Genomic DNA, 22,088 nt, shown 5'->3' with positions numbered 1-22,088 from the left:
CTTGAATTATGGTCATTTCATGCATAGTAACTTAATAAGGCAAAGTCGGATTTTAATAGAACAAGCTGACGCTCAGATGGGGATTAAGGCAGTTTCATGAACGCTTAAGGAAGAGAGAGAGGAGCCACATTTAAGGGCAGGGATGTGCAGGTAACAACACTTCCCTGAGCGATGGCTATTTCCACTGTAGTTGCAGAAGAGGTAATTGGACTCCTCTTACCATGGCCCTGGGAATGACAGCCCCAGGGCTGGTTCCCAGATACAGAGCCTTTTGGGGTGGCTGATATTTCTGATTGCTTTTTCTAGTTGTCCATAAAGCTATAAATACAGGCGGTAGCTAGGATCCCTTCCTAATAGTGTTGGGGGCCTGCTGTTGCAGCATTATGGAGGAGATTTTGCTGGGAAGAGTGGCTCCGCATGGCTGCCTGCAGCAGGGCCACCCTGGCTGGTTTTCGGTCTTGCCTGGTGCAGCAGGGCAAGTGCCACCGTGGGAGCTGTTCTGACACCAGCTACCAGGTCTCCTTCTCCCAAAAATATTTAAGTGCTCATGTACGTGGTAGTTCCCTAATTACTCCTTCTCCCAGTCCTCAAAGAAAACGCTTTTCGTTCAGGTTAAGTAGAGGGACCTCCTGGAGGTATCTGTATTTTTTTTTTCATAAAACTTTATTTTGTGAAATACAATATACAGACAAATTAAGTGCTGAGTGGTGCTTTGAGTGGGATTGAACAGCTTGCTTTCGAGGAAAAAAAGACTTTGTAGCAACAAAGTGACCACAGGGATTTATTTATGCTTTTTTTCCAAGAGATTACATTGTTTCAATGCAAACAACATGGAAAGAGATGCTTGGGATGGATGGATGGATCCTGGATGGTAGCAGTTTACTCCATCTAGCTTGCCTTGGTGAAAGTTCAGTTTTTTAAATGAAAGTGTTGTGACCCAGAGGTGATACCTATGGATGCACTGGTAAAAAGTGGTGGGGTTGGAGGCACATCATCCAGTTCTGTGCAGTTTCCATGTTGATGGTGACAGACTGAGCAAGAATTTCAGGCAGATCTCAAGTGCCATCTGGTCTTTCTGAATTTGACTTGTTCTGGGAAGGAATGGGAGAGTTGGACTTGAAATCAATGTTGACTGAAGAAATACTTACAAAATGACGAACTGAACCTTTGATTTCTATTTGAGGTGTTTGTTGTTTCATACAGGAGCTGGGAATGTGTCTTTCCTGGGCTAGAATAACTGAGAGTTCAAATAAGCCCACAGACCCACGATATTTTATGTTTGCATCTTAAAGACAGCTGCTGGGTTTTTCTTTGGACAAAATAGCAGCATATCAAGGTTGCAGGGGTTTTTTTGGTTGTGTTTTTTTTGGGTTTTTTTTTCCCTACTTGTAGAAGAACTGCTAAATGATTGGGTACTTTTGAAGCCCTCTTTTGACTATTGATCATGACTGCTAGAATACTCTTTTTCAGATGATTATTTTATTTGAAGAGCTGTTCTCAGTAGTTCATAAAAGTATTCAGGCTACCCTGTCTTTACAGAAATCTACAAATTATGAGAAGGTGTTGCTTTGATTTCCTTTTTTTTTTTTTTTTTAAACAAAATCTCCAGGTGCTTATAGGATAAATGTCTCTGGCTGTCAGTTTGCATAGCTTAAACTCTAATTTTGTATGACAACAGAGATCTAAGGTGATATTTAAGCCTGAGCATTTCCATGCTCATGAATAAACTGAGAATTTCTTTTCACAGTTTGGGTATGTTTGAAAAATCCACTAAATAGTATCCAACCAGTTATAGAGCTGTGAACAAGACCCAGGAATCCACACTCCTGTTTTCTTTGCTCTTGGACAACAGTCTTATTTTGTTCTATTTGTATCATTGGGGAGATGATGTCACATTGATTTCGTAACCTATGTCTGGCCATGGTCATGTAGAAGCCTTTAAGCATAGCAAACAGACAAGATGAAGTGTGCAAATGAGAAGAACATACCGTTTGGTATCTGGGGAAGTCCACTTAGACAGACAAGATGTGCTTTACAAATGCTGTGGAAAAATACAGATATGCTAGTTAGAAGGAGCAGCAAATGTTACTTTGGGAAATACCTTTGAAAAGAACAGCTGTTCATGAGCTGATGGCATTAAAAACACACATTCCTGATCAGATCTGACCCAACATTGTGACAGAAAGTTCTAAGTGTTTAATGTTGTATAAACCAAATTCTCTTCCCTCTGAAGTGTGATAAGACTAAATATATGATGAATAGAGCACTTTGCCTAAGCGTTAGCTATAGGATTGGTTCCAATCACTGCAACTGCTCTACAGAAAGTCAGAGAGCCTAGAGATCTGGCATTGACCAAAGCAGCCTTCTTCACTGTGGCTGAATGTAGTCTTCTGAGTAGTGTGACTGCAGGCTAAGCATACTGCAACTGTCACTTTCGTGCATAAGCCTTTCAACCTAACTCAGCTGTAGCTTTGTCAGTAACTGATTTGCCTGAGAAGCTAAAAGCCAACCGCAATGAAACTCAGAGAGGAGAAATGTAGGATGAGAGAGTGTTGAACCCTTGCACCTACCCTCGTAGTTGATGCAGCCGTTGGAGTCTTCCTGACCTTTCATGAGTTCGTCTACTTCCTCTTCTGTCATCTTCTCACCTGGAGAGTGGAGAGAACTCGGTTAATTCTTCCACAGACACGCAACTGAGGCTGAACCCTACAAGCTTTTCCAAAGGCTTTCCTTATTTTTTGAGTTAGTAACAAAAAGACCTATAATTGAACTGAGGTTCATTACTTTTAACTTTCTTTAGAAGTTTTGCACATGCATATAGACGCAGGGATTCTGGTTATTCCTACAGAGTGAAGAAACTATGCAGCAAATCCTCTTTGTCCCTTTGCTTTACGTGACTGAGGCGTACAGCCTTTTCTGGACAACTTCTTTACAACTTCGTCAAGAGAGGTAGCGGACAGGGAGGTGCTGATCTCCTCTCTCTGGTGACCAGTGAAGCTGCATCAAGGGAAGTTCAGGCTGGACATTAGGAAAAGGTTCTTCACTGGGAGGGTGGTTGGTCACTGGAACAGGGTCCCTGGGGAAGTGGTCGCAGCACCAACCCTGTCAGAGTTCAAGGAGCATTTGGATTATATTCTTAGTCATATGGTTTAGTTTTAGGTAGTCCTGTGAAGAGCAGGGAGTTAGACTCGATGCTTATGGGTCCCTTCCAACTTGGAGGTATTTTATGATTCTCTCTATTCCTCAAATAACAGGCACTCTTAATAACTAGTCTGAATTTAGAAGTAATAAACCAAACCTTTTCCTTTGGGCTTTCTACTGTGTTTTGTGTCTGCTTTCCTTGTGGATTCCTAGTTAGGAAACACAGATTCTTGTCTGGCTTTGTAGCCTCCTACCTTTCCAAACTGATTAGAATATCTTTCCTCCCTCTCTCATGCCTTCAAATGGCAACAATTTTTAAAGTGCTCACAGAGATGACAATCCCTTACCCAGAGTAGCCAGTACGTGACGGAGTTCAGCCCCCATGACTGTGCCATTGCCTTCCTTGTCAAAGACGCGCAGACCTTCAACAAAGTCTTCATAGGTACCCTGTTCCTTGTTGTTAGCAGCTGCTTGCAACATGGGCAGGAACTCTTCAAAAGTAATTTTCTTGGCATTCATCTCTGGGGAAAAAAGCATCAGTTGCTACATGCTAGACACTATGTGTGTTCTTTTGGGATATTCTCCCTCAAATGTGGGAGAGCCTCCCACCTCATTTACACACCTCTTTCTATACTTTAGTCTTTGCCTCAGGATTTGGCAGTTTCTTTGCAGAGTCTGGATTCTCTCTTACTGTGGGAGTTAATTTTCACATCCTTGCTCCACCCCTCTTCTCACATAATTTTATATGCTTATATGTGTGTTGTATGTTTCTTTCAGAAATGCAACTTGCTGTACAAGTTGATCTTTGAAAGGATTTTGGGAGTGGGGGAACTACAGAACACAGTAAAACAGAAATCTTGAGCCCCGAGCAGTGGGAAAGGTAACCAGAGTGGGATGTTGTGACTTAGACAAGCCCCTGAGGTTGCTGACGTCATGTTACTGACCTCTTCAAGGTCTCTTGGATGTGGCAGCAGAGACTATTAGCAAAAGAATAAACTAATTAAAACCAGGAATGTCCAGTGGAAATGGTGTCCAAATTTACTATTTAACATGTTCAGTGTGGAGGTTTAAGGACTCACAAGCTTAGTGCATCTAACCCCTTTGGTCTCATGAGGCGGAACTGTAGTCCTCAGTGAGGCCTTCCCCGAATGTTTTTTATTGGAGCAAGGCTGCCAAATAAAAAGATCCCACCCTGCCCCCAGATCTTTGCAAAGAGCAGCCTTCATCTGGACAGCAAAGAAATATAATAGTTGCTTACAGAAACTATTTTACTACTCAGCTATATAAAAATCACTGTCAGTTATTGCTGTAGTCACTTTAAGTACTGTCATGGTCTCGTTTCTTTGTTAGTTCTCTGCTCAGTGCTTCTTGCTGGTGCAAATGCTTAACTCGGGTCTTCTGAATTGTCCCTCAGAGCTGCCTTTACCAGGTCTGATGTTTTGGATATAATTTAGCCCATCTTAATATGGTTCTGCATGACTGAAATCAGGGATCACCTTCAGCTAGGTCCTTGTTAGAAGGAGGTGACTACAGTATTTACCATTTCTTTTATCTCTAAGAGGAGAGAAAAGGAAATAGAAAATGGCCATAAGTCTCAGCATGCCCAGGTTTGTAGGAGCTTTGAGCAGACCACTCCAGTCAGCAGAAATATACAGGTGGGTTTCCAGTCCCAGGGTGTGTCTTGGCTTATGCAGAAGATCCTACACTGGAAGGACCTGAAGAGCTGAGTATCAGCTGTTAGAAATGGACTTAACAGCTCCTCAGCAAGGGCTGGGGCACTGATGGACTGTGAGCAGCAATGAGTGTGTGTTACACCAAAATGATCCCTACAGAGAATTCTCCATAGCCTAAGGAGAAGGTTTTCCTCTTCCTGAGCACTGTATTCCCCACCATCATCCTCTTCCAAAGGAACTGGAGAAATTCCAAGTATTGTTGCAGCAGAGCACACATCCCCACCCCTTGCTCCCCTATTGGAGCAAAAGCTCCTCTCCCTCCTGCTGTGACCATTGATGTTGCCTAGTTATGCCTCTGCAGCCTGAAGAAAGGCCCATGAGAAACTGTAGGGTACTTACCCTCTTTGCTGGGGTTGCCCAGAATCTTGTTGATCTCGGCATTTGTAGGGTTCTGTCCCAGCGCCCGGATGATATCGCCAACCTGGCTCAGGGTGATCTTGGCATCACCAGTCCTGTCAAAGAGGAGGAAGGCCTCCTTGAAGTCTGCAAGGGAAAAACAACAGTTAAATTGAGCCAGGCAGCTCCCTATTGACAAGTTGTATTGACAAAGATGTGAGCCTGCTGTCTTCTGGCATTGTTCCACCAACTCCGGGGGAGTTAACCAGGGGAACCTTTGGCTCATGATCCCAAGAAAAACTCTTCCCCTCTGACATTTTGGTTTCACTATTTTTACTCTTTTATATCCACTTTTCACAGCTTTCCTGGCTCTAATAGCCATCAATAGCTTTGTGATTGACCCTGTAGTTATTGCAGGCAGGGGGAAAGATAAGCTTTCTACAAACATTGCTGTTCAAGCACAGGTTTCTTTACGTGACATAGCAGCAGAAGGTAAAAATTTTATTCTCCACTCCACCTTATCTCACCAGAGGACTGGGAATCTTCTGTCAAAGTACCTAGCACTGCAAAACATCTGCCTGCTTCAACAAGTCCTGCCTGCAGTCCCAGCATTTCAACTACACAGTGATAATGGGAAACTTGAAGGTGGATTTTAAATGCTTCTATTTTTTTCCCTTAAAGTTCCCTTACAATGACGTTTCTACTCCTTTTTGTTCCCTCCTTTGCAATCTGTCCCTGCTTCTTACAGATCCACGAGTATCTGGCTTTTCCAATGGTAATACTTGTGTAGTGCTTTATTCCAGTGCATGTCCAGTGTGTACGCTTTGAGACTTTGCTTCTTTCAGCGCTGCCAAATGATCAACGTTCACTTATTTCCACCTTGCTGCTGACCAAGGACTTGAGGTACAGATATTTCTCCTACAAAAAACATCGCAGACAGTTGCCTTCATTGCATTGCCAGTCTTCATCTGTTGCAAAGTTCCATGTTAATTATCTTACTATATTTTTCAGGCTTTTTAGAGTATTTGTTGCACTGAATAAAGAAATGTCTTTTTGAAAAAAGAGGGGGGAGCAAAAGTTGAAGGTCTAGCTAAAAAGCCATCTTCGAACCTCATATGTCAAGGGCATTTTGGACTGTGCTGTTGATCTTTTCTGCATTGCAGTGTCTGACGATGCTGTGGTTTAGCTCCAAGTAAACCAGGTGAAATGTCTTTCCCTTGGCCATGATGCGCTTCCAGCAGCTAGACAGGCTTTGTTTCACAGCATGTGTAGGTGGAATGCTTTTTGTGCCTTGGGGCAGATTTAGGAGTAATAAACCACATTTCAAGTCATGTCTTCATTCATCTTGTGCTGGGCACTTGTGACACAGAGGTGTTTGGATTCTTGCTTTAGCCATCCGTATACTGCCTTAGTGGAGGAGTTGCTGGCACCCAGTAAAACTGCTGATACAGGATGTCAGCCTGCTAGGCTGTAATCTAATATATCTGAAAGTAATCCTCTTACTGTCTGATGTGAGAGACCTATAACCCTTTACTGCTAACCCTCTCCCCTTACAGCTTTTATTGCAGAGTATGAAATCAAGGCCTTCCGGACCTGTGTAGAGCTTCCCCTTACAATATACCAGCTTGATATCAGCTCCTGCTCTAGCAGCTGAGGTTGATGGAGCTGTAGTGATTTATACCATATGATCTGATCTTTCATCTTGTGCATTAATGACATTTAGCCAGAGCAAGGTATAAAACAATGCCAGTTTGCCATTAGCAAAGCCATCAAGAGAGTTCTCTGTTTTGTAGATCCCATGAAGTTTTATGTTCACTGGGTTCTGAACACTGCTCCCCAGCTTGGAGAAAGGCCTGATTTTATTTTTGTCTCTCAAGCATGCATTTCACTGTGATATATCTTTGCTGTGGCATTTTTCTTTTTAGATGTTGGCTGGTGTTTTGGTTTTTTTTATATAGCTAGTCCTAGTTTATACCTCTGCTGGAATAAGCATGTCTAAAATCCCTCTCTGAGGAAGGTACTACCCAGCTGCTGGTGCATCAGCCTGTGTGGATGGAAATAGTTACTGAGGGTGGGACATCTCTCTTCCTGGGAAATTCTCCCTCTCTGAAGTACCTTTTAATTGCTCCGCTGCTTGGTTCAGTCATCGCAACATTACAGCAGCTGGATGATCTGAAATATGTAGGGAAGCTGGAAGAAATATTTTGCTTCGTTATGCATGCCAGCAGCTTTGAATTGATGGCATTTTTCCCTAAACCCTCCCAACCCTTTTGTAGAAGTTTTAGAATTAAAAAGTGGGGAAGAGTCCAAATGATTTTCTTTGTGACCAGGAGTGTTAGGACTGCAGGAAGAGAAATGTTTCCAGTCCAACTTACTGCACTATACCTCTCCTTGTTGCTTTGATGGTGTAACCCAGAGCAGGCTGGTGTTCAGAAACTTTAGGGCTCTCTCAAGACCTGCTTTTAGCTATTCCTCTCCTCCTGGATTTCTAGTAAATCCTTGTATCTTCCATTCTAAATACTTTGTTCACAGTGAGAAGTCTACTATATTTGCTACTGAATTTTTGATGTTTTTTTAAAACCTATGTTATTTAATATAACCCAAATGCATCTCTTAAGATATTTAAAACACTCCAGCTTAGATTTCCAGAGCTTCAGTGGGGATTTTGTTCATGTCAGAATTTTTAATCTGATCTTTCTAGCAGATTGGAAAAAAAAATTGTAACTTGCTGGTGACTTGTGAAGCACAGGATACAGCAAGATGCTCAAGAATTGCAGCATATCCAGACTATTGTGTTTATATGCAACAGCTCACACAAGTCACTTATTTGCTAACTATTTCCATGCTTCATGAACGTATTTACAGTACAACAGTCTTTTTTCCTCCCCTTCCACAACATCTCCTGGCAAAAGTGACACATAGGTCTTTTGCATCTTCTGTTCATGTTAAATTGAAATGTCACTGCAGCTAAGTTAAATTTTCAGCTCACTCTCTCCTTCTGTTGTCCTTCATCTGCCTATTTCCCTCATGACTTTCAAATGCAAGACCCATTTTCAGCATCCTTGTGAATGGCCAGTACAGGAGCACAATTGAAAAATGTTCAGTAGGTAGAGCTGGTAACACCAGCATATTTCCTCTTCATACCATGACATAAACGTCTCAGCTTGGGCAGCACATAAGCACCCAGATAAATTACATGTAAATCTGTGGTCAGATTCTTGTTTAGCATAAGTCAGCACTGCTCCACTGAAGTCAAGAGTGTGGTGACTTATACCAGCTGAAGTCCTAGCTCATCTTTTTGTAAAGGTTAAACTTCTGAGCCTGTAGCTCCTCTCTGAACCCACGTACATGTAAAACACATTGGCTGTCTTGCAACTTACCATCCTGTTGCGCCTGGGAGAACTCGATCTGTTGGAAGGAAATCAATCACAAAAAATAGCTTAGGAAGGAGGGGCTGGGGGAGAACCTGTTTATTTTCTAAAGCATCCAGCTCAATCCATGAGTCATCTTCCAAAACAGCAAAAATGTGGCCTGTCAGATGCGCAGAAGTAATGCGGATAGCAAAAGAGCTGTTAAGACTAGTGAATATTTAGCATTTGGTAGCCATTATGTTCCTCCTCCTGCCCCCTGTTAAAGTTTAACTTTTATTTCACTTACCATTGATTTGGTCAGGAGTGAAGGACTGCAGTTGGGAAGAAAAAGAGAGAGAAAAAAAGAGAACTAGTACTGCTGAAAATGCACTGAGAGAAAGCAAATAGCATAAAGTACCTGAGTGCTCTCACATCTGTCTTGCCTAATGTAATTAGGCCACAGCAACCTAAAGTAGCAACTTCCCTTGTAAAAATGCATCACCAGGCTTATTCTTAAAGATTCCATTAAAATCTGCCTCCCAGGGAAAGCCAGGGTTGTGGCTAGAAGCAACAAAAAAATCTAAAGTCTCTTAACTAACGAAGAAGTCGTTAACGTACCATCAGGTCATTTACTGTTTTAGTATAGACCTATTTTATTAAGCAATATTACTTCAAATGGTCTTAACTTGCAGCTTTTTTTTATATTAACATAGAAATTAAACCAATCCCTTAAAGTTTGTTTCAAATTACTCTTTGACAGTATGTTGCTTCATAAAGTACTAAACTAGCATACTTTCTTATATAAAAATATTACTGTTTTTCTTTGCCACTTTAGCAAGTTGCGTCTGATTTAAAAAAAAAACAACAAAACACGCTTTGCAGACAGCACTAGCAAATTGTAACCCTTTTGTCTGAAGCTACAGGAGCCGCCTGTCTACCATTGCCTGTTGCAGAACTTGAGGCTAACTGGAAAACCTCGCATACTCCTTTAGGTTTAAGGAGAAAAGCTAAGCAAACCTTAACTGTCTTCTGGACTGTCCTTCCCCCCCAGAACTAACTTGAGCGAGAAGCCTGATTTACTTATGGCTCGCTGCTAACCATTAGGTTTCCAGTGGACCCACCATGGTTGAGAGTTGGAAAAGCAGAGCAGCAGACGGGCAGGAGGGATTAGCTGAGAGGTCTTGAGAGTGGTCCTGCTTTCCTGGCCTTTCTTCCCCTTATTTATCCGGTGGTGCTGACGGCATTGCCTGGATTAGGTGTCAGAAGGAAGTGGTCCCTCCCCTTGGAGAGTTCTTTAGCTTTCTTAGGGCAAAGTGACAGGAGGCTCCATGTCTTGATCGACATTTTATGATGGCTATTTTTAGGAGGCTGGAGAGGGGCAGGGAGTGGCAAGCAGTCAGTTTGATTCATGTCAGCACTTTCTGGGTCCGTACCGTCAAGAGGAGATGTTCCTTGTCCAGACCTACCAGGACTTCCTTATAGGGAAGGATTCCATTTCTCCAATAAGCTCTAAAGTCAGCGAGCAAGGAGCACTGAGGGTGAGAGGTGCCACGTGTTTGCCTAGCTGGCTGGTTTTACACATGGCTTGCAGGTTGTGTTAGATGCAGCTGCATGGTCCTCGTACCTTTGCTGGGCTTTGCTCAATCCCTTATATGGATAATACAGTGCTCAACGCTAGATGAGTGGTGGTGCTCCTTGTTTGCTCAGTGTGATCCAGTTGTTGGCACTGAGCAGATTAACCTGTTGACGGAGGTGGTGTCTGACTGTGAAGCTCTTCCTCCTCACTGGTCACGTTTTCCAAATTTTGAACATTTTTAAGGGGAAAATTATCTGTGCGTTGTGGACCCACCTGTATGGCTAAGTTAGTGGCTGATGTGTAGATGTACCCTGCAGGGCAGTGGGAAATTTGTATTCACAGTAGCCTGTGCTGTCTAGGACACCCTTCCTCTAGGGCTGGGGTTAGGCAGGGCACCAGCATGCCAGCTCACTGGTGTGGTGAGAGGAGGTGCTGCTGAGGTTTTTGTGATGTGCAGGCAAGGGAGAAGCCATGATAGAAGCTAAGACCCTCAAAAGGCTTTGTTAACTGGAAGGATGACTGTTCATGGTGGGGAAAGGGGTACTTGCTTTTTGGGTTGCAGAGTAGGGGGGGGTCATGGTGCGACTACAAGCGGGAAGTTTCTAGGTAGGTTGCAGGAGGTAGAGGCTGCAGCTTCTTCAGTAGCAAAGATCTAGTCCCACCATGTAGCATTCTCCAAGCCCAGGACAAATCTCAAAATTTATGCTGTGAGACATTGTAAAAGGATTAGAAAACTTTGCTCCAAACTTCTTCCTTTCCCTGTCATCTCAACTGGGTCAAGATTGTCATGGAAACGGTGTGGGAAAGGTTGTGTGACAACAACAGACTCATTGCAAACTCAAATGCCCTCTCTAATTTCTGTTGATTTCCTTTGTTGAGCATTCACTGCTCCTGGTTTTCTAATGAAAAAATGTGATTAGTGAGGGAAATTTTCTCCTGTAGCTCGCTTAGTTACCCTGAAGATAAACATAACCTTTGTGAATGTCTTTTCAGCATATTGAGGGCTCTGAAAGAAAGAATCAAATCCAAGCAGACTTAACTTTACTGTTTTTTGGTTGTTTTTTTTTTAACTGAACAATCAAAATAGGTCAAAATATTTGTTTGGATTTGAGACATTAACCTCCTACCTCTTATTTTAAAAACTAAAGATACAACTGCAAAGAATTTTCTAAGCTCGCCACTTTAGCTGGAAAACATTCTGTCCAAACAGATTATTCACATTTTTGGGGAAATATCTGGAAAATATACTGAGTATGAAAAATGCTCCACTGCCAATCCTTCGCTTTTGTTTTTTCTGCTATTTGTACTCTATTAGCCTGTGGGAACAAGGATGTATTCGGGACAAAGTATATCAGGTATGGTTGCATAGAAAAGGGGGTTCATGCTTTTGTCTGAATTAACTAACATAGGTTTGGCACAGCGCAGACCTCCTGATTAATACTGGCTGGGGATGGAACTCAGGCAGTGAGAAAGCTAATATAGATCTTGGCCATCAGTCCCAATGCATTAATAGAGGAGCTTTCTAAAGGCTTTGGCAGAGCTGAAATGTTGCCTGGGTCAATGCAGTGTGTTGCCTTTTGTGGAATTTTCCTTCTGCCCTCAGCCTCTTCCTCTCCAGTGCTGGCAACTGGGAAATGTTCCCCTGAAAACAGGATTTAAAAAAAAAAAAAAAAATTAAGGTAAACTTTGACTAATTTTCTTGAATATTTTTTTCTGACTTCCAGATAAGCTTTATGGTTGGCTACGACAAAACTCATCCCAAAAGACTTTAGATGCCAAGCAGAAAATAATTGGGGCATGTTTGTCTTGAGCACAGAAAACTGATACCTGGATTAGCCATCCGGCTTGAATGAACTATCAAATATGTATAAATTGAGAGGGGTCTACATATAAACTGATCGATCTCTTGACCATATGAGACTTTGGTCAGATTTTAGATGAGGAAGTACTAGTGCACCACATCAGCCCTTCATTTTATTACTGGTTTCTGAATAAAAGTGCACTAGACAAGAGTTTTGCTGGGCAGAAGTAGTCTAGCATGGGCATGTTGCATTCACTTGAATTAAGAATAGCCCTGCATTAAGCCAGTAGTGTCTACTGGGGGCTTAAAATGCTGCTTGCTTTGAGTAGGGGCACCTACAAATGGCGTCTGTATAGAAAATATTTCAAACATTCCTTAAAAAAAAATTAAAGGTAAAATTTCTGGTTCTGTAAGGAGCTTTCATAAACTTCAAAAGGTAGAAAGTAGTATTTTGCAGTGATCTGATCTTTGTTCTGATCCTGGCAATGTTCTCTGCATTGTCAGAGGACATGATGAGTCTCAGGGCCTTAAGGAAGATGTTGAAATTTCAGGGAGTTCCGTTTAAAAAAATAAATGCCCCTCCCCACCTCAACCCTCCAGCAAAAATAATGAAAGGTTGAAGGAACTGCAACACATGGGAAGAACAGAAAGACCTGGATTTCTCTAACTTGGCTTAGCCCTTATTTGTGGACAAAGTTATTATCCAGAAGGTTATCTATGCCAAAGAAAAAGGTGGTGTGTGTTGCGTTTTTTTTGCTTGGTTTTTCTGTTTTGTCTTTGAGATTAAGGCTTTTCCCTGTATAGTTTGTAACTACCTTCTATTCCTCTTGTTGCTAGATAGAGGCATTTTGACCAGGTCTTGGTGAAATGGGGAAGGGTGGATAGGATTGTATGCAACTCTGTATCACCAGCTAAGCAGAAGAACCAGTCCACACAAGTCTTTATTTCCAAATTCTTACTGAAGCTCCTAACTTCCCAAAAAATCACCAGTTCCTGGGCCTTGGGGCCCTGACCTCTGCAGTCTGGTGCTGTGCTCACCTATTTAGGCTGGTGGGCACTGGGACTGAGTACAGCCGCGCTGAGTGACAGTCACTTTGTGCTCACTTTAAATGTGTAAATGTCTGGACAGGGCTTTTCACCCTGTATGAAGATGCTGCTGAGAGTTAAAGCATTCATGCTCCATCTGCTTGTTGCCCTTTGGGTGAATTATAGAGAAGGGAATCATCTTAGGATTTTATTAGAGAGTCACCAGATATTTCAAGGTACTGTCTCTGCAGAAGAGACTGAGAATGTAACAGATGTCTTGGAAAATCAAAGAGGAGAAAATTGGAGAGTCCCCTAGGATACTCATTGTATATTTAGCCTTCTATTCAGGACTAGAGGGATTTTTTTTTTATTATTTTTGGGTGGAGATAAGCTAGGATTGTGCCCACAGCAGTTCATATGATATCTGCTCCTTGATTAATACAGCTGCACATATTTTCTAGTAGACATCACTGAGTGCAGGATTACACAGCTCTCAAACCCCTCTGAAAAGCAGGCTGTCATTCCCCCATCCCTCACCCCAGTTCTATAGCTTGTGCGATCGATGCCGTAAAGTTTAGAGAGGCTACTTCTCATTTAAGTAAGAATCAACAGCCTGATGGGTTTAGCCTCATGTCTTTTATGAGGCAGAGAAACATTAGGAGCAGATGAGCTCTTGAGAAAGAGAGCTCCGTTTTGAGAACAGAGCTGCCTGGAAATACAATTGAAGAAAGAATAAAAATGACCACCATTAATATAGGAGAGAAAATTGTGTGTGTGAAATACCACGAGGTTTGGAAGAACAGCTCAAGATCTCTGAGTTTAATGGACTTAACTACAGACAGATGAATTTGAATTTTTTCTAAGCATTCTGTGTAACTTTCCAGTTTGTTTACTTTTAAAGCTTGTAACTTCGCGGTTGCTTTACGGTTGTGCAAAAACTGTTGGATTAGCCTTGCGATTAATTAATGTGCCCTTCTGAAATGTCTGGGAGTGAAATGTGCTTCAGCTGCACTGTTGATCATGCCATTTTGAACAAATTTCTTTAGCTTTATGGGGGGAAATGTGTTCAGTTGTGCTCTTTGAGGTGCTGAGCTCTTCTCCCTGGTATCCAGAGCTAGAACCTGTGGGAATGGCTCAAAGCTGTGCCAGGGGAGGTTTAGACTGGACTGTAGCAGGCATTTCTTTACTGAGAGGGTCGTCAAGCACTGGAACAGGCTTCCCAGGGAGGTGGTCGATGCCCCAAGCCTGTCAGTGTTTGAGGCATTTGGACAATGCCCTTAATGATACGCATTAACTTTGGTCAGCCCTGAATTGGTCAGGCAGTTGGACTCAATGATCGTTGTAGGTCCCTTCCAACTGAAATAGCCTATTCCATTAATTTGTAAAAGTGTCCCTTTTCTAATTGCGTCTAGTTTTGCATGAATACGTATAATCGAGAGGATGTGCGAGGAAATGTGAGGCTCTGGAGCCCTGCTCTTGGAGGGATTTGTTGTTTTAACATGCCTCCCAGCGGCCGTGTTAGAGTATTAACGTTATTTAAACTATTGCTACTTGACATTTAAGTGCTGTGCAGTAAACCAGCCAGTTGAAAGTGCTTTTTGGCAATGGGTATAAGATGTAATAAAGCCTCAGTGAAGTGGGGGCAAATTTCCAGCTTGGTTGTTTCATATCTCCTTACAGTCAACTTCTTTCTGTACTTGTCATTGGCTAAATTAGTCACCTTCTTCTTGCCTTATGTAAGATAAACTCAAATATCTTGTTACTATCTGTTACAATCTCTCTGTGCTCTAAGGAGTTTAAAACACTTTTAGAAATATTTTGGGGCTGTTTTAATTTATCCGTTGATGGGAGAAAGGCTCTGCCATACAACTGCGGTTAACACTTGAAATTACTCTGAGCTCTTGAAATGTTACTCTCTGTGTAATTTGCTTTAAATTCCACTGTTTCTACCAAAGTTTGTCACTCCCTGGACCCTCCAAAGGCTATAGGTATCTTTTTAAATGCTGCCAAAGCTGTGAATTACTAAGAATGGATCTTATTTAAAAAAAAAACAAACCAAAAAAAAACCAAAAAAACAACTTCCAAATAATTTTTCAGGTTAGCAGACATAAGAAAAAGTGTCTACTAATACATATGGACAGTCCTTGCTTTTGAGGCACTCCTTGCTTAGTAGCACTTTAGGAAGAAAAGGAGGCAAAGCTCTTCTGAAAACTCTGTAAAGAAAACTAAGTGGTGGCTTTTCTGTTTGCTTTTCCTTCTGGTTTTCAACAATGTCCCGAAGGGATGTCTTGATGTGTAGCTGAGTCTGATGTCCAAGTTACCTGTCCTGGGACACCTTTATGCTGTGTCTCACTCGTGCGGTGATTTAGCAACTGCCAGCAACATGGGTCCAGCATCAGTGGCGGGGTTCACAGGGGCAAGGGATTTGACTGGGGCTGCTCTGCCTCAGGGTGGATCCTGAACGCTGCCGTATCTCAGTGGTCGAAGTGGTAGCAGGAAGCTGGTCTGGATGGCGTCAGATAGGCACCTTTACATCTCTTAAGGCTAAGTCGTATTTGCGCTTGTTCCCTTCTACCTGAAAGGGCACTTGGGACTGGTGACCTTGTCCAATGGATACATCAGTCCTAGGGACTGTTTCTGGAGTTGTTGCTGGAGCTGGATTAGGCATAATCTGAAGGCCTGTGCCAAAAATTTCAGGCAAAAACCTGCCAGTTCCTAAGAAAGCCCTTAGCACCATGAGCGAAGCTACTGTTAACATTCCTGTTCTCACTCCACAGCTTCACATGGAGTTTGTCTGCTGTGTAATCGTTCCCTGAGCACTTCAGCTGACATTTGCAGTCCTGCTTGCTCTCCAGCCCAGAAGCTTTCTGTCAGTGCATTTTAGTGAGTTTATCTCTCTCTGGTTATATCCAATGCAGTGTCTGTTCAGAGATGACCTACTTGAGTAGTGAATGTAATAAGAATTAAGGACACTTGAAGAAATGCTTTTTACTGCCTTAAGAGCTCTGTATTTAAAAACAAATGATCACACAGGTTTGCTTCCATGCAGCAGGCTTCATCATGCATCACACAGTTACACAAGGCCTTAGCAAGTCTTTACTAGTTCATAGTTTTTAATTACTTTTCTCCTAAAGATGTAGGTAGCTTATCTGCAGTTGGGCATGGCATAATTGGTGTCCTGGGATTTCAGTCTTGAAAACACCAGCATGGGAAGCCTTGTGTACCAAATGAGCATCACTTACACCGTGGATACTTGCAAGAACCCAATCTCTGTCTCTGTTCGAGAGAGGATACTCAGGTGTATCCTCAAAGTAAAGGGCCTGGTGTGACACCAGATCAGGGTGCTACATGTTCAGATCACCATTTGCAGAGCAGAAGCCCACGAAGCACTGCAGTCAGCATCTCCAGCAACCAGATCCCAAAACATCACAGTTAATGCTATGAGCCTGGGCTTGGTCCAAGGACTATTGCATGTGCTGGGAAGGGCCCTTAGACTTCCGGTTAAAAAAAAAAAAAAAAAAAAATCACATTTACCCCATTGGGACAGGGACTGAGTTAAACTGATTTGGGCAATATGAAGTTTATCCACTTCCCACTGCCTCAGTTGCAAAACCAAGCATGAGACATCCTGATCATTAATGTCTCATCCCAGTTATTGCAGACATAGACCCATAGTAGTACTGTTCATCAGCTCAACATTTCTTCTCACTCAGGCTTGTGTGGGAGAGGGAAGTTGACAAACCAGACAAGCTATCTTTTTGGAGTGTCCTTGGCCACAGTTTTAACTACAGAATTCTTGGGGGTCTCTTAAGAAAATGATCCATATGGTCATTTTGCTTTTAATCGTGGTTGGTTCCTGGTGGTAACTCTCAGATGCATCTATCACCCTCTTCTTCTCTTGTCAGTTATGATCTAGTCTTTAACCTTTGTGCCTATCATTCAAATCCAGGCCATGCTAGTGATAAGGAAAACTGGAAATATAAATTCGGTCTGGGAAGGCTTCTGCAAAGCAGATTGAGTTTTATGTTGTTTCCTGACTAGGAGGAAAAGGGTCTTTAAACTTCAAAACAAATTCTTCCTCCCTGCCTTGACTCTCTTCCTGTGGTGGTTGTACTGTAAGCTAAGGTGAGCTGAGAAGGGGCCGAGTGTAGAGATTTGAGTCTTTAGCAGTTAGGTATTCCTGTTACTCAGTTTTATAGTCAATAGATGGTGCTCAAAAATAGAAAATCCCATACCAGCTGTTATTAGTGCTAGCAAATCACCAAATATTTGCTTTAATTGGATTAATTTAAAATGTGAAAAAAAAGAACAGAAGAGAGTGAAATGCCTGTCACAACTTCTGATAGTGACAGGCAATTTTGGGGTGCCTGCATTTGTAGGAACCCAGCTTGAGACCTCTTAAAAAAAAAAAAAAAAGGCACCTGACTTTCAAAGTGTGTAACCCAAAAGGCTGAGAAAACCAGATTCCCTGAAGATGGGCCAAGCAGGGTATCTGAGAGGAGGGGTACTCCCGAAAGCATCACTAGCCACATCTGTAAACCACCTTCTTGTTTATTTTGGAGAATATTATGATCTCTAATGCCAATTTAAAATGAAGTACACTGCCAAATGTGGCTTATTTGGCTGCTGTAAACCCTTATTAGGCAGCTCTACCCTTACCCACTCCAGCTGTAACAGTTAGAAGGGGTTTGGATGTCTCTTTATAAAATCTAACAAAACCTTTCTGTGTATTTGCCTGCTGTGTGGCTCCCTAAATCATCACTGGCACCGCAGCCTGGCATTCCCAGTCACCCCTCATTAGCAGCAAGCTCTGGCATGGCTGCTAATTCTCCTGAGGAGTGGAGGGGAGCCCACTTGATGCCCTCATTCAAAGTGCTGGAGGCTTTGACTCCATGCCTGGTAAATCATTGCAAAGAGCCCCAGGACAGGATCCTTCACTGAGTCTCAGTCAAAAGCTTAGTTTTAAGTACTCCCTGGCTCCAGAGTTTTGCTGGAAATGGTGCTGTGCCTTTTCCCATGATGAGACTTTGGTGGCTGAATGGAAGGATTCAGGATTAATTAATGCTAATTAAGGGACTGGGCTAAGATTCAGAAAATTTTGGTTCCTGACTCTGCCACATCTCCCAGGCAAATCACTTATAAGAAGACATTATTTCCTTTTGTTGCCTGAGCTCCCAAAGGGTGAAAAAGGATAACCCAGGGTGGCTGGTTGGGACCCTGGGAGGTTGTCCAGTCCCTACCCCTGCTCCAAGGCAGGATGAAAGGCACCACAGTTGCTCCTGGTGCCTTCTCGAAGAACCCAGCGGTGGAAGTGCCACAGTCTGCCTGGGCAGCCCTTGACTGATGTGGGGTCTCAGGTGACAGGGGAAGGTCAGGAATAGAGGGGATGTGTGTCACCCTTGTGGGCAGCGTGGGTTTCTGCATCACTTTGCTGCCATGGCTGTGTGGTGGTTGGGTAGACTCCTCCACTTCGGGGGAGGGCTCTGTCCACCCTTGCAGTGCCTCTGAGGCACCTTGCTCCTTGCCTGGTAAGGGCATGAGAAAGAGTGGAGGAGATGCTTGTGGGAAGATACATTTTAGTGATGAACATGCAGGGCAGGGGGCTGTGCCACCTGCCACGTTGCAGGGTAGTTCTGTAACCTCTATCACACTGCTCACATCTTCACTTATTTGCAAAAATAGGAATAGTAATGCTTACGTGCTGCCAGTAGCGTTAATAGTTTTGTCATACTAGCCCAGGTTTCCCCCCCCCCGCCTTCAAAGAGGAAAATATTTTGTCTGATATTATCTTTCAAAAGAAAGAGAATTTAGAGAGACCATCTTTTTATCAGTCTGAATATGACAAAACCCGGAGTGTTCTCTCTGTGCTAGCAGTATATATTTCCTACTATAATAGAGAGCTGTCTGGGTAAAGGAGTGAACTGCAGAGATGCCTCAGACTGCAGCCTGCCATTTTTTAGCTGGTAATATACTATTAAGTCTATTTGTGTAAAGATAGATTAGCTAGAATCACTGGAGTTGAAAATTCTATTCTCTCCTAATGAACTGGACATAGAAAGCTATCAAATCATATTAAATTATTTAGTAGGAAAGGCAGCTTGCGTTCCCTTTCATCTCTGGAGAAGAGTGAAATGTGAGGTCTAATCTAATTTTCAGACAGTATGCTCAAAAACAGTGGGCTTTTCGTGTAGCCTTTACTATGATTGCTCAAAGTATTTCAAAATGTCTTTTTTTTCCTCTTGCTCTTGTTTTGCTTTACCAGCTTCAGTCTTATGAGAAGCTACGTACTGTTTCAGAAAAATACTGACTACTGACTGTGAAAATTAAAGTAAACCTCAAGAAACTTCACTAAATGGGTCATGATCTTGGGACTATATGTATTAAGATACCTGAAACAGAATTCATCATGAGATGAAAATGAGTAGGTCCTATTAGGAGTCTTTGTACTCCTTCTTTTCTCCATAATAGGCACGATTCCATATGTAGAATTTAGCAAATTAGTCCTGAGACCAATCAGCTTGTCAGGTAGGTGGAGAATAACTATTTATAGTCCTACCTAGAGAAACTGGTCTGTCTCTTCACCTCTTTAACTGCTTAACCTCCCTCTCATCTTTCCGAAGTAAAGAATTTCCCAATATGGAGGAGTTTTCTTCAGAGGGTCAAGGCAACAATCAGTGATGTTGGTTGGCATGCAAAGTCTAAAGCCAGTATGAGATCAAATGGAAGTGCAGTCAGAGGGAAACCTCTGAAAGGCTCTTCTTCTGTGCTGCTTTCAGTTTGCAGCAAATTGCAAATTCTGAGCATATACGTAAAGGTGAGAGGAAATCACTTGAAATGCTTCCATCCATGGCTTTCCAGCTCATGGTCTCTATCAATGTTTGTTGTACAATGCAAATGAAAAGAAAATGGATGAAACTGCCAAATCCCTCTTCTTTTTTTTAATCTGTTCTGTTTTGTTTCTGCTTTTAAAGATAAGCCATGCTGATCTCAAAACACATCATCAGGTGGTTGCAAAAATTTGGACAGGAATTTGAGAGGAAACTGCAAAATAAGGTTTGGTTTTAGCACAGCGCTATGGGATAACATTGCATAACAAGTTTCAATAACCCTTTCCTGTCCTCATGCACCTACTTTAGGGGGGTGGGGAGGGTTGGTTGTTTTTTTTTTCTTTTAAATTTAGCTTTACCAAACAGGTCAGACTGATACTGATTTGGTAAAAAGTTCTGAGGGCCACGCTCCAAAATACTTTTGAAATCACCGGGCTTCACTCTTGTGTTAAATCATGCGCCATGCCCTACACCCCTCCAGCTACTAAAACAATCAAAAGCTCAGGCAGGTCAACAAATCCATTGACTGAGGTTACTCATTCATTTCACTGCAGTCCCCAAACTGGAACCAAACACACACAACGTTTCACTGCAGGTCTCAGCCAGGACTCTGCTAACTTTCCCCTTTGGGAGCGCTTTGGGTCCACAGTCAGCACACGCTCATCCATTTACCTTGATGCTCTTAAGATCAATTGCAGGTTCTTTGGGTTTAGCTGGTGCAGGTGCTGGCGCTGGTGCTGGCGCGGGTGCTGGTGCTGCAGCTGCTGCTGGTTTCTTTACATCCTTCTTTGGTGCCATTTTGTGTTGCTTAAACTTGAAAGTAAAGGTGCCCCCCAAAAAAACTTTAAAAAAAGAAAAAAACAACAACAAAAACAAAACCTCCAAACCTTAAAAGTGATTCCCGGGAGAGGAGCAGTGGTCAGAATGAGCTACAGCCTGTGCCCTGGAGGTGGACCCAATGTGCTAAACTCTATAAGGGCATATATATATTTCACTTAGTGCCTCGTACAGTCCTGACACATGCAGCTGGATTGGACAGCTTGCTAATCAAGGGGGATGTCATTCCAGCTCGAGCTATAAATGGAATATAAGAGTTCAGGGCTTCATAAGATCAAGGGACTTCGTGGCTTTTTTCCCCCCCCTCTTTAAAAACTCCAAGCACCTCCCCTGTATTTTTTTTTAATGCGTGCAAAGGAGAGGGAAATATGACAAACCCAGCTTCAGATCTGCCATTGACATTCAGGCATGGACTGGACAGTCCTTTTTCTCATCAGAATTTCAGTTCTGCTTAAGTAATACATCTTCTTTCTTTCCTTCCCTCCCCTTTTCCCCCATGCCTGCGTAGTGCTCCAGGAGGATTTGGTTTCAAGCAGGAATTTTGACTTTCATGGCTGTGAAGATCATCAATTTCCAACCTCATTTGCCTCTCTCCCCACAGCCCCTCATGCCTCCTCTGCTTCCTTCTTTTACAAGGAAGTGTTGATCAAGCAAAGGCTCTGGGTGTTTAAAAATAAAACAGACAAATATGGAAAACACTGCAGTACCTTCAGCCAAGGCATCTCTCCCAGACCCTGAGCGTCTTTCAGCTGTTCTTGCTGTTCCTTTCTATCATATTAAGACTGTGTTTAAAATTGAAAATTGCTTCCTTTAATGTTTTCCTTTGATCTTCTTTTTCCTCTCCTAGGGATAAGCTGAGCCCTGATAGAATAGAGATCAGCTGGATGTTATGTTTTCCCACACAGAAGGTTTCCTTTTGTAATGTATTTATGATTGGAAACTACCCATCAGGAAAAGGAGGCACTTCTGTTTTCACCTTGTTTACCTGCCCATCCTGTGTCTCTTGTTTATCTTTCTACCTCTCAGTCTCCTGATGGATCTCCCTGCTCCCCATGCTCTCCAGGAGACACAGCTTTCAGGAGAAGATGGCTTTTCTGGTTTCAGTAGACTTTTTCTAGCACAGCAAAAGAGCTTCTAACTCTTCCAAACCTGATGGTTCCCCCAGGTCCATATGATTGAGACTTTCTGCAGAAAAATCCAGAACTACTGGTTGTTCCTCTCTTGTCCAGCAATCTCTCTCCCAGTTACTCTCCAGACTCCTGAAGTTCTGTGCCAGTAAGATGAGGCCTTTATTTCTGTCTCATGAACTATACCGTGGAGTGTTTTGTAGTTAGAAATTTAGAGCCCGAAGGCCTGGACAGACACTTTGCATCTGAAGTCTGGCAGGGTATCCAAGCACTTGCATTTTAGATTAATGTGTTTTAAGGGAAGTAAACATCCAAAAATGCATGCCAAAAAAAG

General features: G+C 42.6%; 3 protein-coding genes across 3 annotated transcripts in view; 1 reads left to right on the top strand and 2 right to left on the bottom strand.

Moving 5' to 3' along the window:
- CPS1 (carbamoyl-phosphate synthase 1) overlaps positions 1–22,088 on the top strand; it is a 190,925-nt gene that overhangs the window by 12,221 nt on the left and 156,616 nt on the right. The gene's annotated exons all lie outside the window — the stretch shown is intronic.
- Positions 870–8,756, bottom strand: LOC104009892 (myosin light chain 3, skeletal muscle isoform). Its single transcript, XM_009461933.2, has 6 exons — positions 8,591–8,756; positions 5,214–5,357; positions 3,489–3,662; positions 2,571–2,648; positions 1,989–2,041; positions 870–1,091 (listed from the first exon to the last, which is right to left on the bottom strand). Exons 3-5 carry the CDS (start codon positions 3,658–3,660, stop codon positions 2,013–2,015), a joined length of 279 nt encoding a protein of 92 aa, XP_009460208.2. The 5' UTR covers positions 3,661–3,662; positions 5,214–5,357; positions 8,591–8,756; the 3' UTR covers positions 870–1,091; positions 1,989–2,012.
- On the bottom strand, positions 4,655–20,588 carry LOC148052285 (myosin light chain 1, skeletal muscle isoform-like). The gene is made up of 4 exons (XM_087731489.1): positions 20,463–20,588; positions 8,591–8,618; positions 5,214–5,357; positions 4,655–4,695 (listed from the first exon to the last, which is right to left on the bottom strand). Exons 1-4 carry the CDS (start codon positions 20,586–20,588, stop codon positions 4,655–4,657), a joined length of 339 nt encoding a protein of 112 aa, XP_087587615.1.

This window comes from Nipponia nippon, unplaced genomic scaffold (assembly GCF_047370975.1).
Source record: "Nipponia nippon isolate SJK-2023a ecotype South Korea unplaced genomic scaffold, ASM4737097v1 scaffold_5, whole genome shotgun sequence".
Lineage (NCBI taxonomy): Eukaryota > Metazoa > Chordata > Aves > Pelecaniformes > Threskiornithidae > Nipponia > Nipponia nippon.
The sequence above is the reverse complement of the archived record's forward strand: the minus strand, read 5'-3'. Positions and strand labels throughout refer to the sequence as shown.

Bases quoted from the DNA above. Each gene is read 5' to 3' on its own strand.
- LOC104009892 (XM_009461933.2), bottom strand. From the start codon at position 3,660: ATGAATGCCAAGAAAATTACTTTTGAAGAGTTCCTGCCCATGTTGCAA. The intron at 2,649-3,488 runs GTAAGGGATTGT...TCCACTCTCCAG, and splicing joins TCACGTACTGGCTACTCTGG to GTGAGAAGATGACAGAAGAG. The intron at 2,042-2,570 runs GTAGGTGCAAGG...ATTTTTCCACAG, and splicing joins CGGCTGCATCAACTACGAGG to CATTTGTAAAGCACATCTTG.
- LOC148052285 (XM_087731489.1), bottom strand. From the start codon at position 20,588: ATGGCACCAAAGAAGGATGTAAAGAAACCAGCAGCAGCTGCAGCACCA. The intron at 8,619-20,462 runs GTAAATGGATGA...TCCTTCCAACAG, and splicing joins TTGATCTTAAGAGCATCAAG to ATCGAGTTCTCCCAGGCGCA. The intron at 4,696-5,213 runs GTAAGTACCCTA...CTCTCCTCTTAG, and splicing joins GGGCAACCCCAGCAAAGAGG to AGATAAAAGAAATGGTAAAT.